This window comes from Alosa alosa, chromosome 19 (assembly GCF_017589495.1).
Source record: "Alosa alosa isolate M-15738 ecotype Scorff River chromosome 19, AALO_Geno_1.1, whole genome shotgun sequence".
Lineage (NCBI taxonomy): Eukaryota > Metazoa > Chordata > Actinopteri > Clupeiformes > Clupeidae > Alosa > Alosa alosa.
Window position 1 is genome coordinate 5,255,279 of NC_063207.1, and position 19,815 is coordinate 5,275,093.

At 45.4% G+C, this 19,815-nt stretch overlaps 1 protein-coding gene across 2 annotated transcripts in view; it reads left to right on the forward strand.

Moving 5' to 3' along the window:
* tdp1 (tyrosyl-DNA phosphodiesterase 1) overlaps positions 1 to 19,815 on the forward strand; it is a 46,969-nt gene that overhangs the window by 15,374 nt on the left and 11,780 nt on the right. For both annotated transcript variants that reach the window (XM_048228658.1, XM_048228657.1), the window contains exons 9-15: positions 342 to 420; positions 809 to 991; positions 6,089 to 6,137; positions 9,409 to 9,475; positions 10,292 to 10,399; positions 14,096 to 14,198; positions 19,237 to 19,342. In XM_048228658.1, the coding sequence (XP_048084615.1) occupies positions 342 to 420; positions 809 to 991; positions 6,089 to 6,137; positions 9,409 to 9,475; positions 10,292 to 10,399; positions 14,096 to 14,198; positions 19,237 to 19,342 (695 nt within the window). The remainder of the gene's footprint in view (positions 1 to 341; positions 421 to 808; positions 992 to 6,088; positions 6,138 to 9,408; positions 9,476 to 10,291; positions 10,400 to 14,095; positions 14,199 to 19,236; positions 19,343 to 19,815) is intronic.

Below are 19,815 nucleotides of genomic sequence, written 5' to 3' on the forward strand. Positions count from 1 at the left end.
GGCAGCCAGGACAGCTTTTGATTTTACACCTGCCTATCTTCCATCCTCGTGTGTGTGTGTGTGTGTGAGAGAGTCTATGTTTGTCTCTAATATGTCACACATGTCTCTGTGTGTGTGTGTGTCTCTGTGTGTGTGAGAGAGAGAAAGAGTGTCTATCTGTGTGTGTGTCAGAGTGAGAGAGAAGGAGAGAGTCTGTCTGTGTGTGTCTCTCTATGTGTATGCGTCTCTGTGTGTGTATATATATATATTTATGTGTGTGTGAGAGAGAGTGTCTCTTTGGTGTGTGTGTGTGTGTGTGTGTGTGTGTGTTCAATAATAGTACTCCTCCTATCTGTCCCCAGTGTATACCTGATTGGCTCAACCCCTGGGCGTTATGTGGGAGCTGATATGGAGAAGTGGGGCCACCTCCGCCTTAGGAAGGTGCTGATTTCTGATACACACACGCACACACGCATGCACAGACACACACACACACGCGCACATACACACACACACACACACACACACTTAAAACACACACACACACACACACACACACAAAGCAGACAGGCCTGATTCTATTTGAGTCCAAATCACAGCCCCGCTAGCCAATGAGCCACAGACTGATGAGTCTCGAAATAACACATGTGTCTCTTTTCTCTTCCCTCACACCGCTCTCTCACACACACACACACACGCACACACACACACACCATCACACCATCACACCATCACACACGCACACACACACACACACACACACACACACACACACACACACACACACACCATCACACTCCATCACCTCTCACACACTCCTCCATCACAGCTGCTGCGTGAGCACACAAAGCCAGTGCCTAACGAGGAGGCCTGGCCCGTGATTGGCCAGTTCTCCAGCATCGGCTCCATGGGATTGGATAAGACCAAGTGGCTAGCCGCAGAGTTCCAGCGCACGTTAACTACACTCGGCAAAGGAGGGAAATCAGTCGGTCCAGAACCACAAATGCTACTGGTCAGTCACTGGGTCATGTTGCAAACACACACACACTCACACACACACACACACACACACGCCAGAGAGTTACATACTTAAGTTAAATAGCAAACTAATTAGTGGATGTTGATCTCTTTTGCAAATGTTTACATTTACAAGTTCACCCTAGCCTAGAAATCTAGACGCACCCTAGCGGCAGCAAATTACATTTGCTGCCAGGGCTAGTCTAGCAACTCTCCGTTGGCTTGTGAGCTCGGAAAATTAAACTTCTATCAGGCCAATCAAATCGTGTATAGAGTCGTTAGGTGGGCTTAACATAATGATTGATGGCAGAGTTGCAACGGTTTGGCTTGAATTCCCTGCTACTTGAAAACAAATAAGATAATGTTGCTGTTTTGGCTAGTGACAATGGCCCCACATTTTTGAGATACCCCTACCGGAGGTAGAACTAAACCCAACAATGTTTTTCCTCATCTCTAAGGTCTCCCATATATGGAATGGATTCTTGGCTAAAAATATTTTACTGCTAAGATTGTTAAATTAACAGATATTGTTATACACCCCAAAACCAAAAAATGACTAAAATATAGCCTGTCCGTATGGGAGTTATGGCATATAAACTAGTGCAGATCAATCACACAAGCTCTGAGAGCTTTGAAACTTGGCATGTTCATAGTCAGGAAGTTGCTTTACCTACTGGAAAAGACTGGATGTGAATATCTTGATGTATGGAATGAATAGAGACGTGTAAACATACACCTAAAATAAGCGGACATGCAAAAAATGAATATCTATGCAGAATGTTTTCATTTACTTTAACTGCTTTACCAGGGATTATCATAGAAACACATATGATGGCTTGTTGGAAAGGTGGGGTTGTATTGAATCCAACAATACCAAATATGTACATATAGTATGACAAGTTAGGGTGTTCTGTCACTCAATGTATGACAGACTGTATGACAGACTGAGAAAGTCATTTGTCCCCAGGGCCATTGAACTGTTCAATGCCTCACTTAAGGGAAGAGGAGATATAGACTTCTCTGCATAGTCTGTCTGCCTCTTTATCCCCTCCATGTTTGGTACTGTCTGTCCACTAGCCACTTGTACCACTGTCTTTATGCCTCACTGTTTGCGTGCTACATTAGCACACATGCATAACCCCCCCTCCATGCCTTGTGCCAACTGTGGCCACACTTATACATTTTTCTTAAATAGTTAAATATATAGATATATAGACTTTTGCTTTACTTTATTTCTGCATTGTTGCACTGTTGACTTACTCATTTGCACTATCACCATGACCACTATCACCATTGCACTACCACCATGACACTCATTCACACAGAGCACCTTAGAGCACCTTACCATACCTTACTATGCACAGAGAATCACAGGCTCAGTCCCTGCCTCAGTCATTGCAAGCGCCTCTGATTTATTAATCACCACTATGTGGATACTGTTTTTAGAATTGATTTAGATTAAGTGTTAGTATAATTTGTAATTTTGTTATTTGTATTTTAGTATATTTTTATATATTGTATTAAGTGTTAGTATAATTTGTATTTTAGTATATTTAGCATATTATTTATCTTCTACTGTCCTTACTGCTTAGTTGTGTTTTTATATTATATACTTAATTACTCTTCTGCTGTTAAAGAATGTGTTTGTCTTGAATGTATGCTGCTGAGACCTTGAATTTCCCCTGGGGATCAATAAAGTATCTATCTATCTATCTATCTAGGTGTCCAAAATGAAACACTGGCAAAATACAGTCTCAAGTCCAAATCACATTATCAGTGGTGAGAAGAATGTTGACAAATTTATTGTTACTGCAAGGTAAGTGCTGCTCTATATTTACATTTAATAATGATACATTTCATATGAAACACAGATCCAATTGAATCAGGTTAAAATTGGAATGGAACACCTTTATTAAAATATTTACATTCACTTGCATTTTGTTTTGGTCAAGTCATTACTGAATAATGGACAATAATATTGTTAGCTTTTGTCTGTCCAGACCAGCAGTGGACATTAGAGCCTACACTGCTTACTTCACCCTAAGTAGCTAAACAGTTAGTTGTAGAAACTACTTTCCCTAGCTAAGAAAGTACTTAGCCCTCTGACCAATGTTGCACGTGTAATTCAACTTAATTTGCATTTCAATGAAAATTCTGAAATTTTTCCTTTTCACTAGTCTCTTGAATTGTAGAGAATGTCTTACAGACATTGAATCTAAAGCTCGTGGGAAACATTTTGAAAAGGGCAAGAAAAAAGATCCCTATGTATGTCCAAAACCCCACAGTACAAGGCCTCCAACGCATACTTACCCTTGCTCAGCAGAGGGAGAGATGGAGATGTCCATAAAACTCTGGCTCTATATACAGATGATATTTCCTCCAAAATCAAAGTTTCATATCATGTATCATGTAGAGAGAACTACTGCAGTAAGACAAAAATCAGTGAGCAGAAGCAAGTTGCAAATGTCCTTTCCAATACTGAGAGATTGTTTCATCTGTGGGAAGGCCAGCTCTAAACCAGAACCTCTGACAGCAATTTCAACTGGAACAGTCGCAAGTACCAGAGACAAGGTCCTTCGGGCAGCTTCTGAAAGGCTTGATGAAGATGTACATCTTCAAATTCTTTCATGGACAGATCTCTTTGCATGATACCAAATACCATAAAATGCCTTGCACACTACATCTCTAAATGAAAAATAGCAGAAGCCATAGAAAAGAATAAAGAAGCAGACCAATGTCTTTTTTTGGAGGAAATATCATCTGTATATGGAGCCAGAGTTTTATGGACATCACCATCTCTCTGCTGAGCAAGGGTAGAGTATCGTTGGAGGCCTTCTACTATGGGGTTTTGGACATAGGGATCTTTTTTTTTCTTGCCCTTTTCAAAATGTTTCCCACAAAATGATACAAATCTTTGGATCAATGCCTGTAAGACATTCTCCATAATTCAAAGACTAGTGAAAAGGCAAAATGATCTACATTTCAGAATTTTATTGAAATGCAAATCAAGTTGGATTACACGTGCAACATTGGTTAGAGGGGCTAAGTACTTTCTTGGCTAGGGAAAGTAGTTTCTACAACTAACTATTTAGCTACTTAGGGGTGAAGTAAGCAGTGTAGGCCACTGTGTCCACTGCTGGTCTGGACAGACAAAAGCTAACAATATTATTTTCCATTATTCAGTAATGACTTGATAAAAACAAAATTCAAGTGAATATAAATATTTTTAATAAGGTGTTCCATTCAATGTTAACCTGATTCGGTTGGATCTGTGTTTAATGTGGTGTTTAATACTGGGACATATGAAATGTATCATTATTAAATGTAAATATAGAGCAACACTTACCTTGCAGTAACAATGAATTTGTCAACATTCTTCTCACCACTGATAATGTGATTTGGACTTGGACTGTATTTTTGCCAGTGTTCGTTTTCTTTCATTTTGGACACCTCATACATTGAGTGACAGAACACCCTGATTAGATCATACTATATTTACATATTTGGTATTGTTGGATTCAGAACAACCCACCTTTCAACAAGCCATCATATGTGTTTCTATGATAATCCCTGGTAAAGCAGCTACAAAGTAAAATGAAAACATTCTGCATAGATATTCATTTTTGCATGTCCGCTTATTTTAGGTGTATGTTTACATGTCTCTATTCATTCCATACATCAAGATATTTGCATCCAGTCTTTTTCCTGTAGTAGGTAAAAAAACTTCCTGACTATATGAACATGCAGAGTTTCAAAGCTCAGAGCTTGTGTGATTGATCTGCACTAATTTACAGTATATGCCTTATTTTAGTCCTTTTTTGGTTTTGGGGTGTATAACAATATCTGTTAATTTAACAATCTTAGCAGTGAAATATTTTTAGCCAAGAATCCCATTTCATATATGGGGAGACCTTAGAGATGAGGAAAAACATTGTTGGGTTTAGTTCTACCTCCGGTAGGGGTATCTCAAAAACTAAAGCCCTTTCTGACCATTTCTCACTAGCCTAGTTGGCGAACAGTGTGACATGAGTTAAGCTTTTATTAAGTTGGCAAAAGTTTGAACTAGCCAACTAGCTCGCTGGTGGGAAGCATGGGACTCATGGCGCTGTCTATTGCGTGCAGAGGGAATTTGAAAGACAACTGATTATCCCGCCCCTTGGACTGAGCACTGTGAACGGTGAGTGCCCAGAACCTACATTTTAATGTGGGTCTGGCTCGTCAGGCTAAGTTCACCCAGCTTCACTGTTTAATACTTTTAATACTGACGGTTAGTAAGTGTGTTTGGCTAATTAGGCTAAACCGCAGCAAGTGATGTCAGGAAGCAGTGTTGAAAATGCAGCTGAATGCTCATGTGAACCCCAGCCTAACTGTCAAGGTTTTGTTTGGTTTAATGTCAAGGCTCTCATTTAATTAGAGTTGGATTTACATTGGCTGTGTGTGTGTGTGTGTGTGTGTGTGTGTGTGTGTGTGTGTGTTTTTTTAATCCCATCTGTGGTCTTAGAATGTATAAAAGACATGTTTTTGATGTTTGCGTTGTTTGTTTGTTTGTTTCCAGTATGTTGTTCTGTAATTTCTCTAATTGCACTTGGTAAACACGCCTTAGAATTAGTATTCACTGTCATTGTGACTCCAGACAAAACGTGTCCTCGTTTTCATCTCATTTTTCACAGCCTCCCTGTCATGCGAAAGTGTCCTCGTCAGAAACAGAAAAAAAACACACATTCGATTTTTTGCTAGAGATTGATGAGTTATAACAGATCGGGTTCGAAAAACAAGTGGCAGGTTGGGTTGGAATAGCTCACACAATTATCCAGTGTGACATTTCCAGCCCAGCGTGTGTGCCCAGCGTGGCTGTTGTGGGAGGTCTGAGAGAGAGTACATACAAGACCAGTCAGTGATTACGTAAACACATGATTATGGTCATTTTTAAGGATTAAGACCGCAGTTAGTGACAGTAAGGGAGGAGGGGTGTTGAATTGGACCCCTATAAGTGTGTGTGTGTGTGTGTGTGTGTGTGTGTGTGTGTGTGTGTTTGGGAGAGGAGATGTGTTGACTTCAACGTGTTCATGCCCACCTGGCCTGTCTTTCACAGGTGTACCCCTCAGTGGACAACGTGAGGACAAGTCTAGAGGGATACCCAGGTACCCCATGCCTTACCTTACACCTCACTTCTTTGGGCTTTTTGCCTTTATAGATAGATAGATAGATACAGTAGATAGATAGATACATAGATACATACATACATATACACATACACACACACACACACACACACACACACACACACACACACACACTTACTTACTTTATTGATCCCCAGGGGAAATTCAAGATAGTATATTGTGACAGGAAGTGAGTGAGAGAGAGAGATGGGGTGGGATCGGGAAATGACCCAATGGGAGGGAGAGATGGGGTGGGATCGGGAAATGACCCAATGGGAGGGAGAGATGGGGTGGGATCGGGAAATGACCCAATAGATAGATAGAGTACTTTATTCATCCCCAGAGGGAAATGATGGTGTTACAGCAGCAATTCACAATATAACACACATGTATATACATACAAGTTAAAAAATAAATACAATTGAATATAGTCTCTGTTAAAGGAGAATTCCGGTGTGATATTGACCTAAAGTGTGTTGAAACATGATACCTAGTGTGAGCATTATGTTTCATAGCTCACCTCGGCTTGTCCCCTGCACTCCAGAAATCTGGCTAGTTAGCCAATGCTACCAACAGTGTTCCCGTTTGGATTGCCTCAAAGCATCGGCCTAGCCATCAAAATAAATCACTGTTTTACACCATTTCTGAGGCTCAAAGAGCTCCATGCTTTGCATTGGTAGACTTCCGAGGGCCTTGACATTTAAAAGCGAGACATGGGGGAACTTTGAAAAAGCACTGGTAGTTTATTTACAAGGCGATTTGATTTATGCAGACAGTACCTTAAGGAATTTTACCGTTCGGCGCCATCTTGAATTTAGTCACAATAAATTCGGCGTGATCTGAATGAACAGGTATGATAAAGGGATCAGATTCCAAAAATAATTCAGTGGAAATGCATGGATTCAGTTGCTTCCAGTATTAGCAGGGGACAAGCCGAGGTGAGCTATGAGACATCACGTTCACTTTCGATTATCATGTTTCAATAGCCTGAAACCAGACCCCACATTAAAATGCGGTCTGGACACTCACCATTCGCAGTGCTCAGTCAGTGGGATAATCAGTTGTCTTTCAAATTCCTCTGCCGCGCCAATAGGGGCAATAGGATATTTGTTTCAAGTAGCAGGAATTCAAGCCAAACGTTTGCAACTCTGCCATCAATCATTATGTTAAGCCCACCAAAGCGACTCTACCACGATTTCAATGCCTGATTAAGTTTGATTTCTGGGCTCACAAGCCAGCGGAGAGTTGCTAGACTAGCCCTCAATGGGGGGGAGATGGGGTGGGATGGAAATGACCCAATAGATAGATAGAGTAATTTATTCATCCCCAGAGGGAAATGATGGTGTTACAGCAGCACCATAATATAACACACATGTATATACATACAAGTTAAAAAATAAATACAATTGAATATAGTCTCTGTTAAAGGAGAATTCGTGTGATATTGACCTAAAGTGTGTTGAAACATGATACCTAGTGTGAACGATGTTTCATAGCTCACCCGGCTTGTCCCCTGCACTCAGAAATCTGGCTTAGTTAGCCAATGCTACCAACAGTGTTTCGCTATGGTGCCTCAGGCATCGGCCTAGCCATGCAAATAAATCACTGTTTTACACCATTTACGCAGGCTCAAAGTAGCTCCATACTTCATTGGTAGACTTCCGAGGGCCTTGACATTTAAAACGAGACATGGAGAACTTTGAAAAGCACTGGTAGTTTATTTACAAGATGATTTATACAGACAGTACCTTAAGGGAATTTTACCGCTCGGGACGCCATCTTGAATTTAGTCACAATAAGTCAAACGACGAAAGTACGTAATGAACAGGTATGATAAGGGATCAGATTCCAAAAATAATTCCGTGGAAATGCATGGATTCAGTTGCTTCCAGTAGTAGCAGGGGACAAGCCGAGGTGAGCTATGAGACATACGTTCACACTCGGTATCATGTTTCAATAGCCTGGCGAGCCAGACCCACATTAAAATGTACGGTCTGGACACTCACCATTCGCAGTGCTCAGTCCGAGGGGCGGGATAATCAGTTGTCTTTCAAATTCCCTCTGCACGCAATAGGACGCAATAGGATATTTGTTTTCAAGTAGCAGGGAATTCAAGCCAAACCCTGCAACTCTGCCATCAATCATTATGTTAAGCCCACCAAACGACTCTACACGATTTCAATGCCTGATTAAGTTTCGATTTCTGGAGCTCACAAGCCAACGGAGAGTTGCTAGACTAGCCCTGGCAGCAAATGTAATTTGCTGCCGCTAGGGGCGCGTCTAGATTTCTAGGCTAATGTTTCAACACACTTTAGGTCAAAACCGGAATTATCCTTTAAAGAGGTTGTAAACTGCATTGTCTCTCAGCATAAGATTTTCTCTCATGGCACAAAGGGGAGTTGTTGTAAATAGTTATGGCAGTGGGCAGGAATGATTTTCTATAACGGTCCTTGTTACAGCGAAGTTGGAGCAACCTCCAGCTGTAAACTCTCTGTTTGACCAGTAGTTCGTTCAGTGGATGTGAGGTGTTCTCCATAATGTTACGGAGCTTTTGCAACATCCTTCTCTCAACAACTAACTCTAGGGGTTCAAGTGTACTTCCAATTACAGAGCCAGCTCTTTTAATCAACTTGTTGAGTTTTTTGGTGTCATTTGCCCTGATACTGGTGCCCCAGCAGATGACGGCAAAGAAAATGGTACTAGAAACAGCAGACTCTCAATGGGAGAGTGAGATGGGGTGGGATCGGGAAATGACCCAGGTCGGACTCGAACCCTGGTACCCGTGGGCACTTGGACCCAAATGTGGTACGGACACTGTAGCCAGTTGCGCCCCCCCCCCCCCCCCCCCCCCTCCACCTTACATGTAGCTTTTATGTGGATATATAATAGGAGTGTATTATAATGTATACCATAAGCAGCTTTTAGCAGGGTATGTGTTTGTTGCAGATTGTGAATGAAACAAATGGTCTTTGTATTGGGAGCACATTTTGTTCAGTTGAGCTCAAGCAAACCTTTCATCTAAATGTGTCTGTCTCATATCAGTGATTTTGCCTCTATACTCTCTCACCTGTAATTTCATGCTTTCTCTCTCGGTGTGTGTCTGTCTCTGTTTGTGTCTGTCTCTGTTTGTGTCTGTATCTGTGTGTGTCTGTCTCTGTGTGTGTCTGTCTCTGTGTGTGTGTGTCTGTCTGTCTGTCTGTCTCTCTGTGTGTGTGTGTGTGTGTGTGTGTGTGTGTGTGTGTGTGATCAGCTGGAGGCTCCCTGCCCTACAGCATCCAAACAGCCCAACGGCAGCTTTGGCTTCACTCCTACTTCCAGTAAGTGTTTCATAGCTTAGCGCTGTGTGTGTGTCTCTTGTCTGTGTGTGTCAAATGATGCCTCTTTTTAGATCCCAGACAGAGTGTAGTGATGGAGTTCCATAGAAACACCTCAAGGTTGCAGCACACCCCACTGTGTTTGCACGCTGCTTAGAGCCATTATTCCATGTGTGAAATCATCTCTCTCTCTCTCTCTCTCTCTCTCTCATGCACACAGATAAACACATCACTGCACAGTACAATTGCTGGTTGTGCACAACTGAAGTGGCACAACTGTGCTGGTTAGTGTAGTAATGTACTGTATATCCCCCCATAAATCTCTTGGGCCAGTCCATGTGTACATACAGGATTCAGGTTTTGAAAATCCTTAATGGTTCTCCGTGCGACAGATTCGTCAGGCTATTGTCACCTCCTACAGATGAGAAGTTGCCCAGATTAACCTTGGTCATTTTTGTCCGCCTGAAACGGTTGCCTGCGAGCTGTTTTCACAGCTAATTAAGACAACAACCTTTCAGATAAATGGCAGAGGCCTTCAGAAGACAGAGTGCACCAGCACTGATAAATGAGTTGCAATGTGCATGCAGCAGTCCTGTAATCTCGTCTGTATGAAAGCCACGGAAAGGAAGAAGGGGAGGAGATGGAACCCTGAGGATTTTGATTGACATGTGACGTGACTCAGCTGATCTCGTACTACTGCCAGTCAGGAAGATGATTGTGCTCTTCAGGGAATAATATTCTATATTTTATACATATTGCTGATATATGTCCTTACCTGTCAAGGTTAAGTGTGTGTGTGTGTGTGTGTGTGTGTGTCAGTCGCTGGGGGGCAGAGACAACAGGGCGAAGTCATGCGATGCCCCACATCAAGACCTACATGAGGGTATCCCCAGACTTCACACAGCTCGCCTGGTTCCTCGTCACAAGGTACGTATAACACGTTGCATACAGTGTAGGTAAGGGATCCTATATACAGTATATCAACAGTATAGCAAATAGTGTCATATAGTGTGATGTTAGCACTGTAGGTAACATGGTGACATAGTAACCATGGTGACCCAGAAACGAACAACCCAGATGTCTTTTATGTCTTTGCATCTCAAGGAAGATGTTGGAAGATGCTGTACTGGACAAATTTGAACAAAAATTTGTCCAGCCATGGCCTACTGGTTAGGGGCAGCCGTGGCCTACTGGTTAGGGGCAGCCGTGGCCAGCCGTGGCCTACTGGTTAGGGGCAGCCGTGGCCTACTGGTTAGGGGCAGCCGTGGCCTACTGGTTAGGGGCAGCCGTGGCCTACTGGTTAGGGGCAGCCGTGGCCTACTGGTTAGGGGCAGCCGTGGCCTACTGGTTAGGGGCAGCCGTGGCCTACTGGTTAGGGGCAGCCGTGGCCTACTGGTTAGGGGCAGCCGTGGCCTACTGGTTAGGGGCAGCCGTGGCCTACTGGTTAGGGGCAGCCGTGGCCTACTGGTTAGGGGCAGCCGTGGCCTACTGGTTAGGGGCAGCCGTGGCCTACTGGTTAGGGGCAGCCGTGGCCTACTGGTTAGGGGCAGCCGTGGCCTACTGGTTAGGGGCAGCCGTGGCCTACTGGTTAGGGGCAGCCGTGGCCTACTGGTTAGGGGCAGCCGTGGCCTAAGGGGCAGCCGTGGCCTACTGGTTAGGGGCAGCCGTGGCCTACTGGTTAGGGGCAGCCGTGGCCTACTGGTTAGGGCTTCGGGCTTGTAACCGAAGGGTTGCCCGTTCAATCCCCGACCAGTAGGAAACATGTGGGTGGGGAAAGTGGTTGAGCACTGCTCTCCCATGCCCACATCCACAGCTGAAGTGCCCATGAGCAAGGCACCTAACCCCTCACTGCTCCCCGAGCGCCGCTGTAGCAGGCAGCTCACTGCTCCGGGTTAGTGTGTGCTTCACCTCACTGTGTGTTCACTGTGTGCTGAGTGTGTTTCACTAATTCACGGATTGGGATAAATGCAGAGACCAAATTTCCCTCACGGGATCAAAAGAGTATACTTATACTATACTTAAAAACCCATGGCCCCTTTCTGTCAAGATACTACTAACAAGTTGTGAAATATTTATGCCAACTACTGTGCCTGCATTATGAATGGGTTTCTTATAAGCAAAATATATCTTTTTATTTTTCTCCTGCTAGGATAAGAAGCCACCTCAAAGATTTGCATCCATTCAGTATTGTTGAAGGGTTATCTAAGTTCACATGTCACACCAGAAAGGCTATTCATTCAATCTTAGGCAGTCTGTCTCTGATGGTGAAGATAAAAAGTGTCCAACATTTATGCAGAAAACCTTTCTAAATTTCTACCATCCCTTAAAAATTGCTTTTTACCAGTATGCAAATAGCCAGCAGAGAATTGAAGCATTAGTGTGCTGCATTAGCATGCATAAATAGACAGTCTGTCAGCAGTATTGGTGAAGTTGCGAAGAGACTTGGCTACAGATTGCGGCCCGCAGGCACTTGAAAGACTCTTGAGTGGCTCTAATTAATGCGTGTTAATCGCTCTCCCCTCTCTTGTCTCACCCTTGCTGAAAAAAGTGTGTTGTTATGGAGAACAGTTTTATGAATAACCATCTGTTTGCAAAAAAGGAGCACAAGACGAGGCCAAGATGTACATGCCGATCAGTGTGTGGCTAATCATTAGTGACTACGGATTTATAGACATCGGCCCTGATATAATGCAGTTGCATATGGGGCATCAGAAATGATAGCTTACCAAGAAGGAGGAAAGAAAAACATTCTTTAAGCCCATCTGAAAATAGTTGAGAGGAAAAAGCTACAGGGACGTATTTGCACTGATAACTGTGTTTACAGCCTGCGTGTTATACATAAAGGTCTCATGTGTGTGTGAGTGTATGTGAGTCATCACTGTATATATTTACTCAGCCCCGGCCATATGTGTTTATGGCTGTTGCGAGGCAGCGGGATCGTATCCATTTTCTGTTTTGAAACTTTTATGTCCGATTCTTGTTTATTCACGTTGGGTTTAATTTGAATGGATGTATAACGTGATAAGTGGGACAGTGGACTCTGGTCCAGCAATCTGATAGCCCCATCCCCACCCACCTACCAACCACTACCATTCCGGAAGCTTCTTTTTGAGATGTGCCCTGTGTATAAGGTGTGAATGATGCCGGCGGAGTGTTTTTCCAGTAAAGATTAGTATCAGTGTTAAAATGATCGGATGAGTGGGCATGGACAAGGATTGTAAAAATCACTGGGGTATTAAAAATGCCTGCTTTGCCATTTAACTACGGCAGGAGCTATTCCTCCTCAACTCTTTTGGGAATAGGCAGTGGGAGGAGCAACAAAACATCTCAAATGATGGAAATGTAAAGACATTGCTACAGCTTGAGTTGATGCACTCCTCTATTCCTTTAGTGGGTGGTGGGGGGATGGTTCCTTGGAGTTCAGCTCTGAAAGCAGTCAGAGCAAAGAATATTTTTTCTCAAACGTTAATTCAAAATAAATGTGCAGGGTTTTTGAGTTTGAATCCTGATTTTAAAGTGTGTGTGTGTGTAGTCCGGTAGGCCTGAATTATGCATTCCCTTTCATGAAGACTAAAGTGTGTATCAGAGAGGAGAGGTCCTTAAGCATCTCACCCGCTCACTGGGCGGCAGAGGGCCCTGGGAGAGCTCAGGTTGGCCACACTGGTCAGTCATTCTCCCATTCAGAGGGTGTCTGATATTATTCCGTTTTCATTTGAATTATCAGCACATTTGTTTACCATTACACCCTCTCGTCTTCATTACTCTGGTGTTTTTCAAGCCCCTGAAACGGAACGACTCGGGAAATGCTTGTTGCACAAAACTACGGAGACGTGTACTAGCAAGCATGGACAATTAAATCTACAAAGCTTTGAATACTATGACGCAAATGCATGCTTGGTTCAGCATTCGTCACTCCTGCACGGAAGAAAGGGGAAATCAGCTGTGCAAGTGTCCACGGCTGTCACTTGGGGCATGTATTATTCACGTTGGTAGTGTTGGAGGTCCATTGACACATTAGTGCACTGTATGAGTAGCATTGCTGTCTTTGCTGCCATCTGTTGTTTGTGGGAACATGGGTCATGTGATACATGTCTATTGGGTATCACATGGGCACAGACCGAATCTGAACCCGAGCTGAAAACACTCGCAGGGATGTAAACTCTGTTATAATACCAACATGGCATAATGTGGATGTAGCCTCAGTCTCTGAGCCTTTCAATCATCTTTTCATTCATTCATCCTTTCATTAATTTATTCATCCATCCTTTTATTCATTTGTTCATCCATCCTTTTATTCATTCGTTCATCCTTTCATTCATCCATCCATCCATCCTTTCATTTATTCATTTGTTCATTCATCCATTCATTCATATTTTCATCCATTCATCCTTTCATTCATTCATCCATCCTTTCATTCATTCATTCATTCATTCATCCATCCATTCTTTCATTCATCCATTCATTCATCATTTCATTCATCCATCCATCCATTCATTTATTTATTCATCCATTCATCTTTTCATTCATGCAGCCATGTATTGGTCCTTCACACTTGAACTGAACTGTAACGTGTGTATGTTGGTGTTTTTCTGACCCTGTGCCTCTCCTCCTCCTCCTCCTCAGTTCCAACCTGTCCAAAGCAGCCTGGGGCGGCCTGGAGAAGAACAACACGCAGGTGATGGTGCGCTCCTATGAGCTAGGAGTGCTCTTCCTGCCCTCCGCCTTCGTAAGTCCCCCCCACCCACCCACCCACACACACACACACACACACACACCCCTGTGATCAGAGAGGCAGTTGAGTCTGTGGACTGTGCAGTGTCATGTCATTTGGTGACAGCCTGTCAGCTGGCTTCCACTTAAAACTTGGGTTTTATCTGTGTGTGTGTGAGACACGGGAATGTTTTACTTGTCTTTCCCCTTCCTGTGTGTGTGTGTGTGTGTGTGTGTGTGTGTGTGTGTGTGTGTGTGTGTGTGTGTGTGTGCGGCAGCTTTACTCCACTTATTCCTTCATATGGGTGTCTGTAAGAGTGTGTGTGCATGTGTGTGAAGGGGTATGCTTTTGTGTTCTGCTCACCTACTCAAAGGGTAATTTGTCCTTGTTGTCAGGGTAAGCCTTAGAATTACTTCAAAAGTTGCTAAGCAACAGCCTGGTTCAGTTCTCACCCTGGTGGAGGAAAAAATGAAAAACAAGAGTGAAATAGGATATTGTGTTAGCCGGCCATAGTCTCTCTCTCTCTCTCTCTCTCGCGCTCTCTCTCTCGTTGTCGTTGTCCCTCACAGAAGTTCCACCGCCAGTCAGAGCTCATCTCCTCCCTTTTTCCTCCTGCTACAAACTGTTGATGAAATGTCTGGCACTGCATGTGTGAAGGGACCGGTTGATCGCATGTATAGTGTGAGTGCCTGAGTGCTTTGGACAGAAAATGGATGACAGTTGTGGACTCAGTGCGTGCATTTGGCCATCTCTTGTCATGATGTCTCAGTGCGTGCATTTGGCCATCTCTTGTCATGATGTCTCAGTGCGTGCATTTGGCCATCTCTTGCCATGATGTCTTTTCCTTCCTTCCTTCCCTCTCTGTGAGCGGCAGTAGAAGGTGACATTAAGACCCGTGCTGATCAGAGGTGTAATTAGTGTCCTGTTTTAGAAGGACATCACCCAGTCAGACAGCCATGTCTAATTTAGCCTGATGTACTCTTCGCTCTGACGCTGAGCACCTCTCTGGAACAGCTTTCATCTGGTTCTTTAAAGCAGCTCTTACTTGTCGTGATGTCTTTGTCATGGTGATCATAACATCTGAACAGTTGTACAGTTGATTTACCCCCACAATCAAAAATAACATTACATGTCAGGAAGCAGAACGTGTGTGTGGGGGGGTGGTAAGGGGGCAGAAATCTGGAGGGGTAGCATTTTGATTGCAGTACCGGCGGAAACACTGCTTGAGAAATTTGTCAAAATGTAATGAGTTTGATATTGAAGGTCGGCATGATTAATAGAGAGTGAGAGAAGTGTGCGTGTGTGCGCGCGTGTGTGTGTGTGCGTGTGCGTGCATGCAGTGTGTGTGTGTGCCAGGTCCATGCACCTCAGAACTGAAATCCGTCTCATTTCCTGGTCAGGCTGTTCTCCCACCTCAACAGAACCTCATGTCCCTGCCTTGTTGCTGAACTGGCACGAATAGCAACTCTGCGTTCCTCTATGTCAGCGGCACTCCGAGAGGAACGGAGTGACCTTCACACGCGTTTCAGTGCCATGCCACAGTCGTGTGTCAGGTACCAAGTAGTGGCGTCTTGGCTGTGATGCCAGGAGACTGTCAGTGGAGGCCATGGCAGGCGTGGGGCCGTTGGCACTCTTAGACTGGTGCAGCGGTGTGTGGGCAGGCTAGGGGCCGTTGGCACTCTTAGACTGGTGCAGCGGTGTGTGGGCAGGTGGGGCGTTGGCACTCTTAGACTGGTGCAGCGGTATTGTGGGCAGGCGTGGGGCCGTTGGCACTCTTAGACTGGTGCAGCGGTGTGTGGGCAGGCGTGGGGCCGTTAGCGCGCTTAGACTGGTGCAGCGGGTGTGTGGGCAGGCGTGGGGCGTTGGCACTCTTAGACTGAATTACGCAGCGGTGTGTGGGCAGGCGTGGGGCCGTTGGCACTCTTAGACTGGTGCAGCGGTGTGTGGGCAGGCGTGGGGCCGTTGGCACTCTTGAACTGGTGCAGCGGTGTGTGGGCAGGCGTGGGGCGTTGGCACTCTTAGACTGGTGCAGCGGTGTGTGGGCAGGCGTGGGGCCGTTGGCACTCTTAGACTGGTGCAGCGGTGTGTGGGCAGGCGTGGGGCCGTTGGCACTCTTAGACTGGTGCAGCGGTGTGTGGGCAGGCGTGGGGCCGTTGGCACTCTTAGACTGGTGCAGCGGTGTGTGGGCAGGCGTGGGGCGTTGGCACTCTTAGACTGGTGCAGCGGTGTGTGGGCAGGCGTGGGGCCGTTGGCACTCTTGAACTGGTGCAGCGGTGTGTGGGCAGGCGTGGGGCGTTGGCACTCTTAGACTGGTGCAGCGGTGTGTGGGCAGGCGTGGGGCCGTTGGCACTCTTAGACTGGTGCAGCGGTGTGTGGGCAGGCGTGGGGCGTTGGCACTCTTAGACTGGTGCAGCGGTGTGTGGGCAGGCGTGGGGCCGTTGGCACTCTTAGACTGGTGCAGCGGTGTGTGGGCAGGCGTGGGGCCGTTGGCACTCTTAGACTGGTGCAGCGGTGTGTGGGCAGGCGTGGGGCCGTTGGCACTCTTAGACTGGTGCAGCGGTGTGTGGGCAGGCGTGGGGCCGTTGGCACTCTTAGACTGGTGCAGCGGTGTGTGGGCAGGCGTGGGGCCGTTGGCACTCTTGAACTGGTTAAAGGCGTGGGGCCGTTGGCACTCTTGGAGCTGGTGCAGCGGTGTGTGGGCAGGCTAGGGGCCCGTTGGCACTCTTAGACTGGTGCAGCGGTGTATGGGCAGGCGTGGGGCGTTAACGCGCTAGACTGGTGCAGCGGTGTGGCAGAAGCGTGGGGCCGTTGGCACTCTTAGACTGGTGCAGCGGTGTGTGGGCAGGCGTGGGGCGTTGGCAGCAGACTGGTGCAGCGATTGTGTGCGGCAAAGGCGTGGGGCCGTTGGCACTCTTAGACTGGTGCAGCCGGTGTGTCTGGAAAAGAGATTGCAGAGTCTGGATTAGCCACACACGTGGAATGGAGCCTGATAAAGCGTCGCAGTCCACCCCTGAATGGAGCGTGCGTCCCACGCGTGGTCCCGTCGCGTCGCGTCGCGTGCGGCGTCGCGTCGCGTCGTCGCGGCCGCAATACCAGACAACACAGATCATTATGAGGATGAAGGGTTCAGCAACAGTTCTCAAATTGGGCCTGGCCTACAGACAGCAAAAACATGTGCGCTTTTTGGCCGTCACCGGTCTGGGTTGAATCTCGTAGTCATGGCAACAGGTTCTCCTGATGCCTCCACACACAGATGAAATGAATAAATGTAAAGAACGTCTTGTGGCTGCATTAAATACCCTGCACGGCAGTAGTGTCTTGTGGGATTGCTCATAATAAAACTACTCTCAGAATTGCCACGAGAGTGATGCACATTCATCTGAAAAGGCTTCAAGGGCAGAATAAGTGGTGACTTATCTTTGCTATGGTGCTGTGGAGAACTGTCTGTTAAGAGCCACTGTCCGCATTTGACCTGTCCTTCCAGCGGCTGAAAGCATGAGTCTATCAGAGACCTAACATCCAATGTCTGGGTGAGAAACGGTACAGTTAGCACACACCACCAGTGCCACTAACCACAAGGAATATAAATGACTACTGGTATTCTGACCAATGACTGTTATTTACAATAAAGACTTACATGTGTAAAGGAGTTAATCTTTTATAAGTTGCATGTGTTAAACTTTGCATGTTATTTAATTCATTTTGGTAAAAGAGCTCCGAATAGAGTATGCACTTAATAATCAAGCTCACATTCACCCAGAGTAGGTTAAAAAGGCCCAAAATGAGATGATGGCCCTCTTCAGCTGGCTGAGTACGCAATCAGAAGTGGCTGCCTTCAACATGGCCATGTTATTAAAGAGCACATTTACCAGATATTTTGCACACACACACAAACACACACACACACACACACACACACACACACACACACACACACACACACACACACACACACACACACACACTCTCTTTCTGTATTTCTACCTCTCCCTCCCCTTTCTCTCTCTGTCACTCTGATTCTCCTTGTTATGTTCCACTCTTTCACAATACCCGTTCTAAACCCAAACATACAATCTCACACACACACACACTAAACACCTTTTTTGACCAGGGTCTCTGTTCGTCATATAGGGGTCATATACATTAAAGCCCTGTGCTGACTAGCAGATCTCACCTTTGTGTCTCTCACTCAATTCCTGTCTTTTATTATTTATTTACACACACACACACACACACACCCCACAACACAACACAAACCATCTTTTTTCGACCAGTGCGCTTTGTTCATCTTATAGAGGCAATATACATTGAAGGCCCTGTGTTGACTAGTGGATCTCACCTCAGTGTTTGTTCTGGGCTGCTGTTGACTTGTATAATGGGTTTAGTCCCCCCTCGCTGATGCCAAATCTATTTCAGCTTAAAGGCATCCAGGGGTCCTGCACTCCCTCTCTAACACACACCAGCCACATAGCCATGTCTCAAACACATTATAGGCTTGGGTACTCTGTGTGTGTGTGTGTGTGTGTGTGTGTGTGTGTGTCTGTGCTCTCACTCTGAATGCTCAGCTGATTGGTGTTTTGAAGCCGTGCTGGTTGAACGCTGCCCGTGGCTACTCATGCTATGTGCAAGAAAACGTTTCCGACCACTTAGTGAGGAATGACTGGAAGCACCCTGCTGTCAGACATTTAAGACATTTATGTGTCACATTGCGCTCGTGCTGTTTGGTTTCATTGCGGCTGTAATTTATCTTTTGAGTTCGGAGTGATGAAGCAGAATTATTGTCTGGGGTAAAAGACAGGCTGCAACAAATTTGGCAGAGGAGAGATTAGTTTGAGGGCTTGTATTTGTTTTCTATTTGATCCGTGGCAGTGTGTCTTGTTAGTGTTAATAATTAGGCTTTCTCCTAACCCTTTCTTCCTCCTCTCTAGTCTTCTCCCTTTGATGTTCAAATGCAGACATGAGGAATTAGCCAGAATAAATCCAGATGTTATCTCATGGCATGTCTCTCCATAGCAAAGCCTCTGATGCCTATGCTCCTTTTTTGTGTTTGCAGAACTTGAGCACGTTCCGCGTGCAGAAGAACGTGTTCCCAGCTGATGAAGGTTCCTCGGGGTTCCCAGTGCCTTTTGACCTGCCACCCCAACGTTACTCCAGCAAAGGTAAGCGAAACAATCATCAAGAGCATAAGCGCACTCATCCTGATCCGTTAGCTGGTCTTCAGCTGAAGCATATATCCGTATGAAGGAGTTGTCTGAGGCTGCTGAAAAGGCAAGCCAACGCTTTTCCTGTCTTTAAACAACTCCAGTCATTTGAAATAGCTTAAAAAGGGCCCTTGAATGATTAGTGGGTTCAGGCGTGAGAATGGTGTTACACATACAGTAGATATTTCAAATGTTCATTTGTAAGTACCCCTACCCCTCTTTCCTCTCGTCTGTCTCTTCACTGTACCGTTTGTTGCTGCCTCTTCTATCCCCGCCCCCATAAGACACCATATTTCCTCCTGATCACCAGCCAGTCCCTTTTATTTGCCTTGTTTGTTGTTGTTGTTGTTGTTGTTGTTGTTCTCATTCTCCCTCCATCCCACAGCCTAGTATTAAGGTAATCATTATTTAGTATAATTTTCTGCTGTTAG